Below are 18328 nucleotides of genomic sequence, written 5' to 3' on the forward strand. Positions count from 1 at the left end.
AGTCTAGCCTGGGACCGAATACGGTTTAGAATCAGATTGAAACTGAATACAGCTTGGAATCTGATTGAAATCGAATACTTCTGATTTTTGACGAATTAAAGCAAGTCAGGTTATGGTTGATAATACATTAGTACTTGACTTAAGCGGCACAATGCGACAAACCGCATTTTTGGTCGGTAAAATGGATCCAAATAAGTTGTCACGGTATAATCATGGTAACTTTCCGTCTTATTTTTAATACGGCGAACTTGCAATGCCCTAGCGAACATATTAAGGAGTTCGGGGTAGGTCGACAATAGCCACAATTAAGACAATTAGAGTCATGATCAGTGGTGTGTCCTGCGGCACTCTAGTATCTAAATGTCTAAATTTTTGAATGTCATGTTCCGTATGTCGAGTATGCTTATTACCATTATTTTGCCCAAAGGTTGACCATGACTGCACCAGGTATTTGGTTTAGGTTGTCCTAATCTCAGCACGACACAACCAATACACTTCTCAAATGCTGGACGTCATTTCCAAACGATTCCAAATGATAAATGAAAAATAAAAAAAAGAATTTAATTATATTTTTTTTTGGCGCGCGGGAAATGAGTGATAATTTTTACATAACAATGCGCCCTGGTCATAAAAATTATCATAAAATGAAAATGATAATTGAGTTTCGAAAAAAAAAAAGAAGTATAAAAGAAATTTATTCTATGGCAGAATAATTTATAATGGAGAGTTATGGTGAATAATTCAGTAGTGCTCAAGTATTTGTAGTAGAACTAAGAGGGAAATTCGAAAATAATGGATGGAAAGTTTAAGCTTATGATCTAAAAATAGATTCATTCATTTTGGGTGGTTGACTAGCTTGATTGATGTTTATGTCATAACAATTTCTATTTCTCATAATTTATTTTCGTGAAAAATTTCAGAGAGATTTATGTTGCCAAATTATAGATTCAAGCAAATGACTTTTTCATGTGAAAGTGTGCTTAATTACAATCAAATTGCTATAAAAACTCAAACACGTGTGTTTAATGAGATTTTTTTTTTTTTTTTGGCAAAATTCGGGGTTATTAGTAAAGTTTTTTTTTGTATGTAGTTTGTGGAGATATCAAGAATTATGCTAAATTGCTGGAAATTATTAAGCTTGTTAGTTTTAAATCACGTCTGAAGGTTAAGGTTCAGGAAGAATTAAGCAGGAAGTTTTTTGGAGCATGGAAAATATGCGTAATTATGAAAATAGTTTTATAGGATTTTTTGTTGGTGGTGTGCCGTGTTCATGAGCATGTAATGGGTATTATTTTGGTAATTACAGTTTGATTCTTGCTTTGTGGGATGTAGTAGCTTGATAGTAGCTTGATGGGTTAATGGCTCAGTTCATGATCATGGATAGATTCTACGGTTAATCAGAATTGCAAATTTCCTGGAATCCCGTTTGCATTTGTATTTAAGACTGCAAAATGCTTGGAATTCTAAATCTTATCTGTATACTTCACTGGCCGTACAGATCAATTGTGATGCAATGTCTCTCTGTGTGGCCGCTTGAAACAAGCCCTATTCCCGATCGGCACAAATTGAAATGTTGCCACCACGGCGACGACTCGGTCGTATACTTAAAGCCAAGTGGCTGCCACTTGGCGAAAACAACCGAATTTGCCAAGTGGCAGCCACTTGGCTTTAAGTATACGACCGAGTCGACGCCGTGTATACTTAAAGCCAAGTGGCTGCCACTTGGCGAAAACAACCGAATTTGCCAAGTGGCAGCCACTTGGCTTTAAGTATACGACCGAGTCGTCGCCGTGGTGGCAACATTTCAATTTGTGCCGATCGGGATTACTGGCTACTACCTGCCAATTCACACTAACAAATGCAATACTATAGCTTCCTTCCATAAATTCTTTGACCGTATTCGTGATCTTTTCACGAACAATGTCAGACATGAAGACCTTCAAGTCTACAAGTCTCTAAGTCTTCTTATGACATATCCAGACCATCGAGCCCTCCCTAACAGGTAAAGAGACCGTTTTAAGGTACCGTAGTGGACTTTCTGTGCTCTTTGCCAGTTGCAGTGGATGTTATGTCATTATTATGAGTTTTATTGAACAAAATTGATGAAAATCATGAATTTGAGATTGAGATGATATTGAGCTGACGAGATAAAAAAAATGCGCCCAAAACTATCCAAAACCCAAAACTTTCCAAAAAATCTCATTAAAACAGCACACTTATCATTCTTAAAAGACCTTCAATGTAAATGAAACGAGAGAATAACACAGAATAATTCTTTTTTTTTCTATCACATTAAAAAACTTTATTTTTTTAATTCTTGATACATTGCACTGCATTTTTGTGTCCTCATTAATAAAATATCTCCCCATGCCGCTCTCGTGCTCGAGCATATTTTCAGAATATTCAATTAGGAATTAAAATATTTTTTTATTCTTTATTTTATATATTTTCATTTGATTCATGAAAACTTTCTTTCATTTCTTATGCACTTACTTACTTCCATTCATTCGTCTTCATATTCTTCCTTCTTATCATAATAATGAATGAATGGAGTAGAAATTACTATGAATGTATAATAATATCTCTTATTATTAAAATTGAAAGTAAAGTTCTCCCCTAGTTTAGTAAATTTTTAAAGGCAAAATTACAAATTTTGTATAATTTTTCACCTTTTGATAATTCATGTAGAAAAACTAACAGAGCTCGTAATAATTGAGCCATTTTCAAATAAAAATGAAGAATTATTTCAAGACACACAAAAAAAATAAAATTTATTTAATAAATTCAGTGAATAAAATTATCACACACAAAGCAAGGCCTGAATACGAACGGAGTGAGAAGATCTTAGGGGAATGTTTGAGAATTATGTAACTCTTATTATGCCCTTTTAGTAGAATCTCTGTTAGTGAGTTGAGGTGGTTCGATGGCTGAATGGTTTAGTAGTTTGATACATAATTATTGTGATATCAACCTAGCGGTCATGTGTTCGAGACTTGGCATGGGAAATTTTTCACACGTCCTCATTCGAATCATATGCAATGGCAATACGGCTCATATCTTCACTTTGTAGGTTCCAGAGAATAATCCCTAACAGTCAAAGAGGATGCTTTTGAGAGCTAGCTTACTTTAAATGAACAAGATTATCATATTCGTTAGCATTGCTCTCACCTTACTCTGTTCTTGAGAGTACGCTCTTTACATACAAAGGAATATCTTCAAAGGAGTGGTTCCGGATCACACTATAACCTGTTTGGTCTAGGTTTGAGTGCGGTAACTTGATAAACCCTCACTCGATAAACTGTCATTTGGTGGATAATGAAGTTCAAATTTTGGTTCATGATTTTGCTACAAAGTTATACAATGTAGATGACAAAAGAGCACTAGGGACGGCCAAAGAACTCTTAAAGAGAGTTAGTTCCCTATCAGTTTAGCATAAAGCTTTGATTACTGGTAATTGGTATAGGGCAACCAGTGATAAAGCCAATTTTAGACGGCAACTTAGAGAGGCCAAAGATCACAAATGATCTGTACGGACAGCGAAGTAACTAAGTACAGAAGGGTTCTAAAAAATCTATGTTTAGTGTCACGTAATTTCCAGCCGTACCCCCCTTTTATAAAAATTATATATTTTAATAAATATTCTCCTCCGAAATACGACATTAATCGGAGTGCGGTTTCTTTTCTAATTCCAAAAAAAAAACACCACATTACCATAATTTCATAATTAATTTTTCTCGAGCCTTATCTGACTTTATTTTTTTTTTGTGATATAATATTTTATTTTTTAATAAATGCATGAAAATGTCTTTTGAAAAGTTGACAAAATATTAAAATTTATTTACATTAGGGGGGAACTGTGTCGGTTAAGTGCTGAACTATTTTGATTTTATTTTGATGTTTTTTTCTTTCTTTCTGTTTTTTTGAGTTGTTCTTGTTATTTCTGTTTGGGTTTTGATGAAATTTACTTAGAGATTAATTTTAGGATGCTCAAATTTAAAAAAAGGTTTTTCTTTGAGTTGATGGGGTGTTTGTGAAGTTTTTCGGTAAAAAGGATTGTCATTGTTGCCTTGGATTTTAAGAGGTTTTTAAGGAAATTTTATAGAAAATTTATAAAGAGGCAATTTTAAATGCGGATTACACTTCTTTTTTAAGAATCCATCAAGAAGAAATCTTTTAACCATTATTTAAATTTTCTATAAACATTTATAATCCGTTAGTACCCTCGAGCGGGATGCTGCAAATTCATGCTCTTTGTAATAATTGAGTTGAAATATAAAGTTGTAAGCCTGAAGGTCGGATCTTCAAGTTTGAATGTTGTGTCTTGTTTTTTTGGAAGATAATAAAAATTATTTAGGGTGTGGTATTTAGGTTAGTAATTGCAAGGTAGATAGTGTAGAATATGATGCTAATTCCGGCATATTTCTTATTGCTAAATTGCTGATGGATCTTTAAGGTTTATTAAAATTATGGAAAATTTTGAAGAATTTAGTACATTTCTATGTAGAATGCCGGATGATGATGGGTGATTGGTTCCTATTGATCAAATATGAATCGTAGGACATTCACAAAGTGAGTTGACAGATTTCTGATCATAACTAAAAGTTTAGAGCACAATAATCCATAACAGGCAAATAGCATACTTTCAAGAGCTGGATCTATTTAGTTTACACTAAATGAGCATATACGCACGATTCCAAGCTCAAGCAGTTGCCTGCATGTCACTCAATAATAGAATTTCCTCAAGAAATTTAGTTTAGCAGCTACCTGACGACGGCTTGATGCCAAACTTTTCCAATTTCTCCTTTCCGGGAAAATTATCAACTATATCCACTGCCAAAGCCCCTCTCAATCCATGCAAAACATTCTAAACTGTAAATAAATCAACAAAGAAAACATTCATTGATTTTCCTCTAAAGCTCTTCTCTCCTTTTTCCAATGTACATTAAAATAGCTAAACATTTAAGAACATAAATACATCCCCTCCCGATTTTTAATAGAAAATCGACAAGAACCTTCATTAAGCATCAACAGAAAATTCATTATAGTCATTAACATTTTTCCTTTAATCTTTTAAAATTGTAAAATCTAAGACAAATGCAGAATTAAAAAGGGGGAACGACTTTGTGTCTTTAGAAAATTTTCTTATTTGTTCAAAGTCATTAATATTTGATTTCTTTGTATGAGTTTCTGATATAAAATTATCTTGTCTGAGATGAATTATAGCTAAAAAATTTAAAGACTCAAATTAAATATTTGCAATGTATGAAATTTGAGTCAACAGAAAAGATTTCTTTTATATTATGGGAATTTCAGTGGTCAAATCCAGAGAGAAGGAGAGAAATTATTAAAATATGATAAGTCGTAAAATATTAGATTGAATTTGAGATTTGTGAATATGAGATAACATACAGTGTTTGGGCGAGAAAGAATTTTATATATGACATGACAAGTTTGCCATAGAGATTATCTAAAAATGCTTCATTTTGCATTTTCTGTGGACTGTTTGGAATTTTTAACAGAGATGGGATGGTGTTGGCTGTGGATTTTTATGAACTGCTGTTTTATCTTCTGCATTGTCATCAGTTAGTGACTCGTGTCGATAGTTTTGGTATCATTTTCAATGGTAATTCTTCGATTTGTGTGATATAGTTAAAGAGTATCGATATATACTTATTCTGCTGTGGCTTCATAAATTAAAACCTTTACAGTCTCTACTAAATCATGATGATTAAACTATCCTCTACAATAAGACATCCTATATTGGATATATAATGTGCATTGATCTGTAGTACTTGCTTACTTACTTCGCTGATTGTACAGATCATTTGCGATTCATGAACTTCTTCAGACGTCTCCTAAAGTTGTTTCAATTGATAGCAACCGTAAGGCAATGACCAAATGCAATACTATCCTTATCGATAGCTTATCTTCACAAGTTCTCGGGCCTACCTTGTGTTACATTTTAAACAGATACGCTTCAAGATTGAATCTTAGAAAGATATCATGCCCTAAACAATTCCATATAAATCAAGACATGACAAACTTTTGATGATTCGCTTGATTTTTGGCTTTGCAACTATTCCTACACTATACCCAACTCTGATTCCTATTGTCAATAAGAAGAGATGGAAGAATTAAATTCTCGTTTTCTGATTGAGATTGAGTTTATTTTCTGAGAAATTTTGTGCAGACACAAAAATGAGATTTTATTTACATTTAAATCTAATTCTTGTTTGCTTTAAGAATTCAACAAATTTCTCCATTTACGGTCAGTCTACCAAAAAAAAAAAAGTCTAAATGATTGACCTAACAAACTAACTTAATCTTCCTTTCATTCACTCAATATTCCATTAAATAATCCATCCAAAAGTCGATGATAATGCCACAAATATTTACTCTATAAAAAAAGCACATCTTTATCATCAACTTCTGATCCCCACTTGACTAATGAGCCTCCAAAATTTTTCAAGCGGATATAATGAGTGACTTACAAGCATTCCCATCAATTTATCTACTAAAGACTTTTTTTTTCCTATTTTTTGCTCCAAGGATTTTCAATTTTTTTTTTTACTGCACATAATGATGATTGAAGTTGACAGTAAACGGAACTTTTTGCTTGCTTGAAGATTCTATATAATAAAAAAATCTTTTAAATCTTTTGATGCTGTGCTTATCGTAGCTTTAAGTATGCTTACGATACACAAAATCATCTCATAGTCAACAATGACGCTTGAGTTTTTTTTTTCTTGCTGCTTCCTTCTCATGAATTTCCACGTGGCATGATGAAAAATTTAAACATGTAAATGATAATAAGGCAGCACGTGTAGACAACAATAGACCAAAAAAATAAAGTTTTTAATTAAAAATAGACCTGACGACCTTTTATTGTTAATGAGAACTTTCTGTGAATGAAATGTCAATTTGAAAAGTCATTGAAATTGTCAATAACAGAGCTCTGGATATTCTTATTGGAGCTTAAAGATATTCCGAGAATAAAAGCTTATTGATTTTTTTTCAGTGACTATTTTCAGGATTGTTTGGATTTTTAGATTTTGATGTATATTTAGCACTATCTCCAACAGGCAACACTTTAAGGTACCGTGGTGAAATTTCTAGACCATGAAAGCATACATCATGAATACTCGTGATTAGTCTTCATATAAACAAGATAAAATTCATTAATTGATGCAGCTTCAAAATGCTTAGAGCAGCTTAAAGGCTTTTACGGTGAATAAAGTTGTGTAATGGGCACTGGATAAGGAAATAAAGTTTAAGAGTGCTTTGTGCCACGCTCCCAAATAACCTCCGGTAGCTCTTTGGTAGAAGCATCCAAATGGAAATCGTAATTCGTGGGTTTGAGTCCTAGTTCGGAAAATGTTGTGTGGAAGTGGGCTTTTTTCCTCTAGAACCTTAGAAAGAGTAAGTTTCCGAACATATGTGATCGAAAGTTGAAGGGATGACTATTTGAAAGCAGTAATAATACTTCTTAGAGTATATGACTAAAGCCTCGTTCCATTAAATTACTAACACCCCTGAAAATTATCTCAAAACACCTTACCAAATCACAAAACCGGCAGATCAACAAAATTTAATCAAATATTTATTTAGATCCCGCAGTTCCTTTGAAATCATGTCGATTTCTAAATTATTATCTAAATAAAATTTTTCGCATAAAGTTTCCAACAGATTCTGAAGTATTTTGACACTAGGATCTCAAAAGTAATTAAATTCTCGAACATGCTTTAATAAGAATGTCCACAAAATTAAGTCACAGAGAAATAAATTCCTGATTTTAATATGTTGACAGCTCTTAAAAACTCTGTTTCGATCGTTAAGACTTACTCATTAATAATCTACTCATTAATCTCCAATGATATAAAATTCAAGCTGCTAACCCTTCTTCTTTCGTCGTCGTCATTCTCATAATCATCAAATAAAAATTATTAATTCACAAAAATAAGAAGAAGAAGACACAAAAAAGAGATGAGATTATGATAGAATGACCAAAATAGCTCTGCAAAAGCCCCCAGATCACAGATGATGATACCAAACAAAAAACTAGATGTACGATTCCAACACAGAATGTAGATATTCAAATTAAATTATACATATATTTTTAATTCGACATCGAATTATTTCTTAATCCAAGATTTATAAAAAAAAAACTGTCTTCTGTGTATTTTCCATTTCATTTTTTATTAATTAAAATTTTTAATCCCATTGCCATTAAAAAAAAAATGTTGAGCATGAGAGAGAAGAAGATTAAACCCGAATTAATGTGATTTAAAGAATAAAAAAAGGGAGTAAGTGAGATGGATGTATAATAAAAATAACAAGATGGTCAGACTGAGATACCGACTTGAATAATAATAACAATAAAAATTATTCTACTGATAAATCTGCATAATATAATAAAATACAGAATGAGATTGGATGAGGAAGATAGCGCTTGAAAAATCCCTATGATACTTACAAAAGAGCGATTTCCATTCAACCTTTTTTTGACGTTTACTTTTGGCAGAACTAATTATCGTTTTGCCTGAACATATGTGCACAACAACCGGAGAATTTTTCTTTTCTTTCTGCTTTTTTTTGTGTGCAATTTTTTTGGGTGCAAATAATTTTTTGTGTATGCGAGGTTTGGTCTTGTTCGTGACTGACTTGTCTAATGAGAATTTTTGTAATATAATGTTTTTTGCAGGTTTTGTGAGGGAATATGAGATGTGGTAGATCATAAAAAGATAGAATCCAGTGTTGTTCAAATTGTGGGCCGTGGGACAATGTTGGATGTGCTATAGAATTGGTGTGCTGTAGAACAAGCTCAGGTGTGCCGCATGCAAAATTTCAAAAATTCAAAAATGAGCGTTTTTTTAAATTTTAAAATTTTAACAGAAAAGCTTAATCCTAAATTCTGACCATATTTACTTACTTCACTGTCCATACAGATCAACTGCAATCCATGTTCTCTCATAAACTAGCGCCTATAACTAGCTCTATCGTTCGCTACTGCTTGCACAGTTTCCGAGTCTGTATTCTATAACTAAAGTGTGCCGTGGCTTAAAGAATTTTTAACAATACTAAGATAGACAGTGATCAACTTTATCTGGAAATCCAGACTCCAAAACAGCGTCCAAACAGACACTGGAGATTCGATTCCACGTTTTTGTTATTTTGGACTTCAGATTCCAGAGCAGTCACCTATACAATAGTGTCTTGTAAACTCTGCTTTCATTTAATTCAAGCAAACAATAAATTGCTTTTTATACCTGATTAACTATAAAGCTTGTAAAGTGTCGCAGTAAATTTGCCTTCTTGAAGATTGACTAGAAAGGGTTCGATTCTCATTAAATAATATAAATTTTGCTAATATAGCATTCGTTTCTATTTACTTCCCACTTTTTTTATCCAAAATTATTTTTTTTAACCTTTTCTACTTAATCAAATGTGTTTCAACTGTTCCTAATATTTGCGCCTCTCAAAGCATCTCCAGACAGTTAATCACCAGTGTTCCAAAATCCAACTCCAAATGCACCTCAATCAATCCTCAACATACCAACTAACTTCCTTACCAATTTTAGTCAAAAATTCTTTTTTTTGCAATTTAAATTCCTGTGTAGGCAATTTGGAAGAAATTCATTCTCTCTTTTTCTCTTCCTCTCTTGTTTTTTGTCGAAATATTTTCGGTCGGATTGTGTGTTGTGTTATTTTCGGGAGTACAGAAAGGCAAAGAACTGAATAAAAATTTCCTCGTGTCGTTTTGAAAAATGAGATAAGAGCTTGAAACATTTTGTCGTTTAATTTAATTTGTTTTTAATTTTTCTCTTTTCCTTTTTCTACTCTTCCAGTTCTGTTTTTACATTTCGCAATTTCAAATTCATTCCATTTCTCTCTTCTATCTTTCTGCGGGTTTGTTTTATCGTTTTTTATATATTTTAACTTGCATACGGCAGAAAAAAAAATTGAAAAATAAAAATTTAAATTTCATTCAAACCTCACAATGCGAATCAAAAATTCAAAAGCAAAAACTGCGGTTACTCCACACGCAAAACCCCAGCCTTTTTTGCTGCAACAACAACAACAAAATATGCTTCATGTTGTTTGCCAATTGCACAGGAAAAAAAAATATAAAAATACATTTTAAAGGGTAAAATAGCATAGTTATGCATGCATATCCAGATATATTATAAATCTATCTGAATTTTATGCTGCATTGGAGGTCTTGATCGAGAAATTTATGGTACGGGGATGTGACTTTCTCACAAAAGAATCGTCTCCTTTTTTGAATACACGTGCAACCTGATGTTGTCATTGAAGTCGTTAACTGACTTTTGTTTGAGATTATTGTCGAATATTAAGGATATTTTTGGATATGAATCGGGGGGACTAGTTGGGAAAATATTTATGAATTTGGTATTTTAAAGGAACATTTTGGGATATTTTATGGCAACAACCTTTTTGGGATATTTTTGCCCCTAGAAAATTTAATGACCTTTCATATTGATACTGATGTGTAGCAAAATTCAAAATATTTGCTTATGTAAAGTTCAGTTCATGTTCTGTGTAGGATTGCGGCGTGAATTCGACACATGATAATAAGTTCTTGTTTTATAACCTTTAAAAATTCTTGGAAATTGTTCTGCAACAATGTTGAAGCTTTAAACTTGAAAATTTAATTTTATCATGTCTACCAAACTTAATTACAAAGTTGCAATATCCAGTAATTATTATTCAGTAATGAATCCTTAAAAATGTCCATTAATTACATCCAGCGACGCAGAAATTCCCAGAAAGCTCATCATTCGATTCACTAGAATCACTAATCCAGAATCTATCCAACCCCAAAACGCATATAGGGTTCGCCAGTTATGATGCGACGATTCTGATTGCTATTTCATGATGACTCTCCATCTCTCAAACCTTACTCATCTCTATCGTATCTACACTGACTGTTGTTGTGTATTTATTCATTGTTATATTGCGGATGAGGTTATATATGGTGGGTAAAAACACAGCGTGAGACCAGATGGTCAAAATTTATATACGCAATACACAATATTTGGCATGAAAAATTGCATTTAGTGTAATTACAATGTTGAAGATGACTCGAGTACCATGGGGGAGGAAATGATGAAAATGTTCAATTATTCTCTCTATCCTACTCGCTCACGCAGCTTCCAATATATAGCAAAATGCTGTTGAATGGAAAAAAAAAATTAAAATAACAAAGCACCGCCAAAAATTTACCTAACAACAAGCCCTCCAATCGACTAAATTTTCGCTTTTCAACAATATAAAAAAAAATAATGTAAAAAAATCTCTTGGTTTTTACGCGTAAAGTATGCAAATGCTTCCCCAACCACCAGATGATTTATGAAATTCAATTTTGAACCATGTAACAATAGATATAAATTTTCTTTCTAATTCTCATCTCTTTTACTTCCTTTTCATCCCCTCATTCACTTTTTTATTTCACTTATTCATAAATATTAAATTTTTTTTTTCTCTATTTTTTCTCATTATAGGATCGCCACATTCCACTACATAGTAAGAACGGTGAGCCGGTCGTCGATCCATCACAAGACTATGTCCTTATGTCGGGTCATGAAAATGCTACACACACAATTTTACGATTTCGTCGTAAGCTCGACACATGCGATGAAAAATTTGATGTTCCTATCACTGTAAGTTTTATGTCGTAAAATTTTTTTTTTAGTGTTTTGTTGTTATGAATGGATGGAAATACTTTACTTTTTTTTGACACAAGTTGTAAACGACTTTAGGCTCAGTGAATATATTGAAAATTTTTTATGTTTTTATTTAAGCTGCAAGTTGAAAGTTTTTCATTTGAGTCTTTTTTATGTGAATTTAAGCATCTCCTTGAATTTTAAATTAGAACAGAACGTGCTCAGGTTTATAGTTATTTGAGAATTATGGAGAGGAAATAAAGTCGAAAGTTGAGAGAGATGATTTAGATTTGATGTGAAAATGTGTGCTGTATGAATTGATGTTTAATTTTTTCTAAATGGAAATTTGATGGAAATTTATGTGGTTTGATCAGATGGTTAGGCGTTGCAGATAAGGGTTTTGAAGGTGCTGGGATTGTCTGAATATTAGCTTCAGGGGTGCAACATAGTCGCCATATCATCGCGACTGTTATCATGTAAATAGCTACATTTTCATGAAGACTTCTGGTTCCAAAAGGTGTCATAACGGTGTCATGGCTCCTTACAGTTTAAAAGCATGCTTTCATGATACAGAAATACCACTACGGTAGCTAAAAGATCTCTTTACATGTTAGGTGACATTCACGCACTTACTTACTTACTTCGCTGGCCGTACATATCAAGTGTGATCCATGGCCTGCCTTAAACGCCACCTGACATTCAAGTGGCAGCAGAAAATAAAAACTGCCACTGTGTTCCACTACATTAGGTGATTTTCAATGTTATCTCAAACTTTATACAGAGTCAAGTTGACATTTCCATACAAAACCCGAGTTGACTTTGAGCTATGTTTCTTCAGGAGTGTTTTCGGATTAGGGAACTGTCCAATTGACAGATACTGCCACAAAATAGTTCAATGTAGCTATTTGAGTAGTTTATTTGGGATAGGAAACTACCTCAATAAGACTGCCACCATATATTGTCACAAAACAGTATAATGTAGCTATATGAAGCTCTCACAAATCCATTTAGTCTCACAAACTTTTCACAGCTACTAAATAGAAAGCCTTCTGTCACTCAAGGTTCCATTTTAGCCCCAATTTTCCTAAAACGACAAATTTCCCCCTTCAACAAAAATCAATTCAAACAAACTCTTTCAAATCTAAACAAAAAAAAATTCTCCAAGCTCAACCATAATCGACTAGAACAAGCAGATTAAAATAGAACAAACACATCGAAAGTGTTCTACTTCCCTAGAATAGAAGCAAAAAAAAAAAGAAGTAAAATTGTCAACTGATGAAAATCTCTTCATTGAACATGATTGTTTAAAAGCTATAAACAGACACACATACTAAGCGTCATGTCATAAAACTTTTCTATTACAACAACAACAAGCTTCCAGTCAGACAATTTTCCACTCATGACAAACCATCCACCATTATTTAAAGAATGCACAAAAAAAGTGTTTACAGATACATTGTAAAGATATAGATAGAGATGAATAGAGGAAGATAGTTTAGCATAAGAAGATGATGAGAAGTGAATAGAATGAGGAAAATGATACATAAACCACAGAAAATTGTCCATTGAAACTTTTTTTTTCATCCCTGTCCAAATGACAGATTTGACCTCCCAATGTCCGGAAAAAAAGAGAGAAAAGATAACAATCGACCATAAATCAAACCCTTGTCCATCCTGGATGCTTTTGTGTGAATGTCTATGTGTGTTTGCATAGAATCAACATTCTAACTCATTCCTACTAAAATGTACTGCTGATGCTTACTACTCTTTTATATGTTTATATACACATATCGTAAAGTTTTCATCAATAAATCACTGACTTGGTTTGAATGAATAGTAAAAATAGGATGAATATATCTACATATACTAAAAATCTCTTCTCTTTTTTTTACATTTGATTACTTCACAGAATGACACAATGAAAATCGTTTATATGTATCATGAGAATGAACCCAAACGTGGATCATTGCAACATGGAAGTTTGCCAGAACCTGAACTCGCATTGAAACCTATCAAATCATTATTGATCCTTCAAAGGCCAAAGTTTGAGAGACTCGAAATGAAAAATGATGAAACGATTGAGACATTTGATGTAAGCATGAAAAATGTTACAATATCACCATCAAATGCTACAAAAATGTGTAGAATAGTAAGACTAATGGCAAATAAACAAGGTCAAATTGTGGCTTATAAGCCAATATTTGAACCATATATAGCAAAGAATTATATCATGCATATGAATGTTTACGAATGTAAACATTTTGCAAGTCAAAATCAAGTAAATATCATTGATGATGATGATGAGACAGCATGTACACTTTTAAGTAAATTTAAATGTAATAATATCGTTGCAACATGGTCGAGAGGATCACAGGGATTTGTTTATCCAAACAATGTTGGATATTCACTTGATACAAGAAATGTCAATCTTTATTTTCTCGAAACTTACTATGAGCCATTTAAAACAATAGGAAATGAAAAGATTGTTGACAATTCTGGTATAAGATTTTCATATACGAGTTTAAAACGACAAAATAATGCCGGAATATTATCTGTGGGCATTCAACCAATATGGACTCATATCATACCACCTGGCTTTAGAAAGGTCACAAGCATTGGATATTGTACGGGTGATTCAAATAAATTTGCTATACCACCAGAAGGCATTACCGTTGTTGGTGTACAAATGTTAACACATGAAATGGGTAAAACAATAAAAGTCCGATTAGTACGTAATGGAAAGGAGCATTATCCAATTGCACAGGATCATAATCTCGATTCGGAATATCTTGAATATAGAATCATTAGTAAGGGCGTCAGGATTCTTCCTGGTGATGACCTTGTTGTTGAATGCTCATATGACAGCTACGATAAATCAAAGCTAACACTCGGCGGATTTGAAGCACAACAAGAAATTTGTCAAGCAACGCTCGTTTATTATCCAAGACAAGAGCTTCTTAGTACGTGTCAATCAAAGCCAAAGACGAAAAACTTCTTAAAATCGTTAAACATTGAGAAGCTCAATAATGCTCCGCCATTTACGATTTCACTGCCTGAAAGGTAAGAAAATTATTATTTATTTATTTATTTTGATATTTTTTGAAGTTCCTCAAGTGGATTAAGAGCTGAACAATTTTTTAAATGTCAAAATTTCAATCAAGGCATTTTATTCTCAACTCTAGGTCTGTTGGGGTAATTTTAACAGATTTTTTTCGTAAATGTTTACGGAACTTTTAATTTAATTAAGGATCGAAATGAATTTTTGTTAAAAATATATTTATATTTCCATCAGTTGGCGATACCGTAGGGTACAAGAGTTTTTTTAATGTTTACAGTTTCTCGCTCAGACTTGATCTGCAAACATTGGAGGATTGTTGGCTTAAAAAATATTTTTTATTTTGTCGTTTCTGACAATTTATGACAAAAAATATGAATTTTCATTTGGGGATTTTTTTTTTGGGTATGAAGGATGAGGGTATATATTTCTAAATTTGTTAAGGTAATAAACACGGCTGTGATGTTTATTTTTGTCATTTTAATGTTACAGAGTTATAGGGTTTGGTGTTATGAAGCGGAATGTAGAGGAAATTTGTACAATTTTTAAATTCTAGTATGTGGGGTGCATAGGAAGTACATTCGAGTATGGGGAAAGGATTACTCTTGCTGACAATAAGCATTTTCACCTAAATGAACGTGGACATCAGCATACTCAATAAATTCAATTAATCATACCTAATTTTGTGAGCATGCTTCTTGTGTGCTCGAATTAGAGGGTTATATATCATATTTTGAGGGTCAATCACTGGGTTTATCCATTTTGTCGGCAAGAATCGAGAATAAATTGAGTCCAAGATCATTTGATAGAAGCTTTTGGATTCATTGGTTTGTTTAACTTCTCTAAACTATATCACATGACAAAGGTACACCCTAGAGTACACTAAGGTACATCCTAAAAGACACCAGACAGATCTGACTCTGGTTTCGTCATTGAGTGATTCCTTAAGACTCAATTTTAAGTAAAATATAACAGCAGAGTTTGTAGTCGGTTCAGATTTTGTATGGAAAAGTTGACTAGAGTCGACTCGATTCCATACAAAATTTAAGTCGACTCCAAGCCCTGTCTAACAATTTTAAACTAAAATATGAGTTCAATCCTTTAAAATATCTCAATCCCCAAACACTTCCTATTAAAAATCGATGATTTATTGCCAAAAATTCCCCAAGAAATCCCCCAATTCAACAATATTCCAAAATCAAGCACATCAACATTCTTTATGCAAATAAATTGCATCAAATCCTTTTACATAAATCACATTCCAAAAGCCTCATAAATTTTCATTTCGTCAACAATTTCAATCAAATCAAAACAAACTTTCAAGCACAATACAGAAACTTTCCCCGGAGAAATAATTTTCATCATCTTAAAGCCAAAAAAACTCTTTTTTTGCTGTACTTCCTCAACAATCAAAAGAGCTTATTCCCAATGGATGTAGAATTGAGGCATTTATTTCAAGTTGAGAAAATTTCCATCATTATTGTCCTGAAATATAATCATGAATGATTAATTATTGTATGTCGCTTGTAGATGAATTTACGACAATGTGATGTCAGCTCTTGGGCGGAAGGAGTTGCTTGGCGTCTCTTTTTTTATGTTACGAGCTTATGAGAACAAATCGCTTTGGGATTGAATGTTTTAAAACTTTTTTATTAGGCTGCAAACTTCAGACCTATTCAGACATTCTTATTGTCCACTTGACGAAACTTAAAAATTCATTAAATGAGAATATCCATATTTTTTAACTGCTTATATTCATTATCGTCAATTTTGTGATGTAATTTGATTTTTTATTCTTATTTCATAGATATGCCGGTAAGACGCTCGAGGAGCATCTAAAGACATACGATTGGAAAACGGAATTTGATCATTTTGAGAGAATCAGCAAAACATCACCGTTCGATATTATCATCACCGGTGATCAAAGAAGGGTATGTATATAAATTTGTAAATACAGACACACAGGATGAATATTTGAGAATATTTGTTGCGTAGTTAATAGCGTTTAAGGTGGTTGTGGACAACCTTTTGTTTTTTGTGGCTCATTTTAGAGTAATTGTGAGCATTCTGTGCTCAGTAGCCAACCATTGCCTTTGTGGTTAGTCTAAACCGAAACCATACACGGCATACGGTTCATGGCCGCTAAATTAGCCACACACTAGTGTACCACAGCGCACAGATTACCCACCACTGCTTAAAAAGCCAGAAGACATAACCCAAGACGAGAATTCAATTCTTTTTTCCATTTTTTTCTTTTGATGATGAAGTTGTTTTCAAAAAGGAAAAGAAGGCAGAGATAGAGACACAGAGAGAGAAGAATGAAAACAAACTCAAGGGAACGTAATGCTGCAAGAAGAAAAACTGTTTATTTCCATTGTCTGAAATGGAATTTATTTTTCATTTATGTATTCAAGCGAAGGATGATATAATCATCCTTTTTTTAAAATATCTAATTTAATGGAATTATCAAGGTGCATGAAAAATTACTCTCGCAGTTTGTAGACAGATAAATCTATGGAATTGTCAGCTGGACTGGGTGAGAGGACTTGTCTTCGGGGGAATTAAACAACATGCTCTTTTACTACTGAATTTAAGGAATTTATTTTGTCTTGCATAAATTTGACAATTCATTGCCATTTATAATAATGGAGGGTCTTTTTGGTTATTTGACTGGTTTGCAGTGATGCAGAAAATTGTAATATTGATGGTCTTTTTCCTGATTTTTATGTACGCAATGGGAATTTTATTGACAATTGTCTGTCAATATTGTCCTAAATGCTTTACTCCATCCCAAAAATAGAGAAAATGACGACAAAAACCCTAAGACAATGATCCTTATACTTAACAATTGTCATTCAATAATCATTAAAAGTTCTCCACCAACTAGTCGTAAATTTAAAATCGCTAAATATAAAATACATAAAATGATTGCAATCACCTGGCATTCATTTAATTCTCGTGTTGTTCTGAATTTATTTTGCATACAATTTGCATAATTGATGTACGAAAATTTGTATCTAATTTATGATAATTTTGCACATAAAAAGAGGAAAGAGCATTGCAATGTGTTTTTTATATTCTCATGACAATGAATATTTTTTAAAGCTAATTTGGTTGGTTCTTTTTTTTTCATGCATAATGTCGATTTGTTTGTTTTTGGGGGATGCGATTGTCTTGTCTGTCGTTAGGGATTTGAGGGTTGGAAGATGTAAAACTATTTTAAAGGAATTTGCAGTTTTGAAATGAAATTGAGAAGAAATTTTGCTCAGATTTCAAATTTTTGATGAATAATTCTTGAAAATAATTGATTAATTGGACGTACAGCATCAATTGTGATTCATGACTTACCGTAAATGTATTCTAAAGTTGGCTCAATTGCTAGATGCTCCTTGCGAATTCCAGACTTCAAGCACAACACAGTCTCGATTATATAATTGTAACTGAAGATGGAAAATTCCTTCCCGAGCAGCACAAATGAACTAAGCTCGAACAGAACACGACTTGAGTCGAATTTTCAAAATCCGAGTCAACTTCAAGTTCTGCAAACGAAGAAGACGTCACAAGACTTATAAATTATGGCAGCTTTCAT

The 18328-nt window shown here is 32.7% G+C and overlaps 1 protein-coding gene across 3 annotated transcripts in view; it reads left to right on the forward strand.

Annotated features, from left to right (window-relative positions):
- Positions 1–18328, forward strand: part of LOC139098334 (MOXD1 homolog 2-like) — a 46574-nt gene that overhangs the window by 23726 nt on the left and 4520 nt on the right. For all 3 annotated transcript variants that reach the window (XM_070650487.1, XM_070650486.1, XM_070650489.1), the window contains 3 exons: positions 11523–11681; positions 13594–14744; positions 16547–16670. In XM_070650487.1, coding sequence (XP_070506588.1) covers positions 11523–11681; positions 13594–14744; positions 16547–16670 — 1434 coding nt within the window. The remainder of the gene's footprint in view (positions 1–11522; positions 11682–13593; positions 14745–16546; positions 16671–18328) is intronic.

Source organism: Chironomus tepperi, unplaced genomic scaffold, assembly GCF_022539635.2.
Source record: "Chironomus tepperi strain 1889 unplaced genomic scaffold, CSIRO-AGI_Ctep_v1 contig_445, whole genome shotgun sequence".
NCBI lineage: Eukaryota > Metazoa > Arthropoda > Insecta > Diptera > Chironomidae > Chironomus > Chironomus tepperi.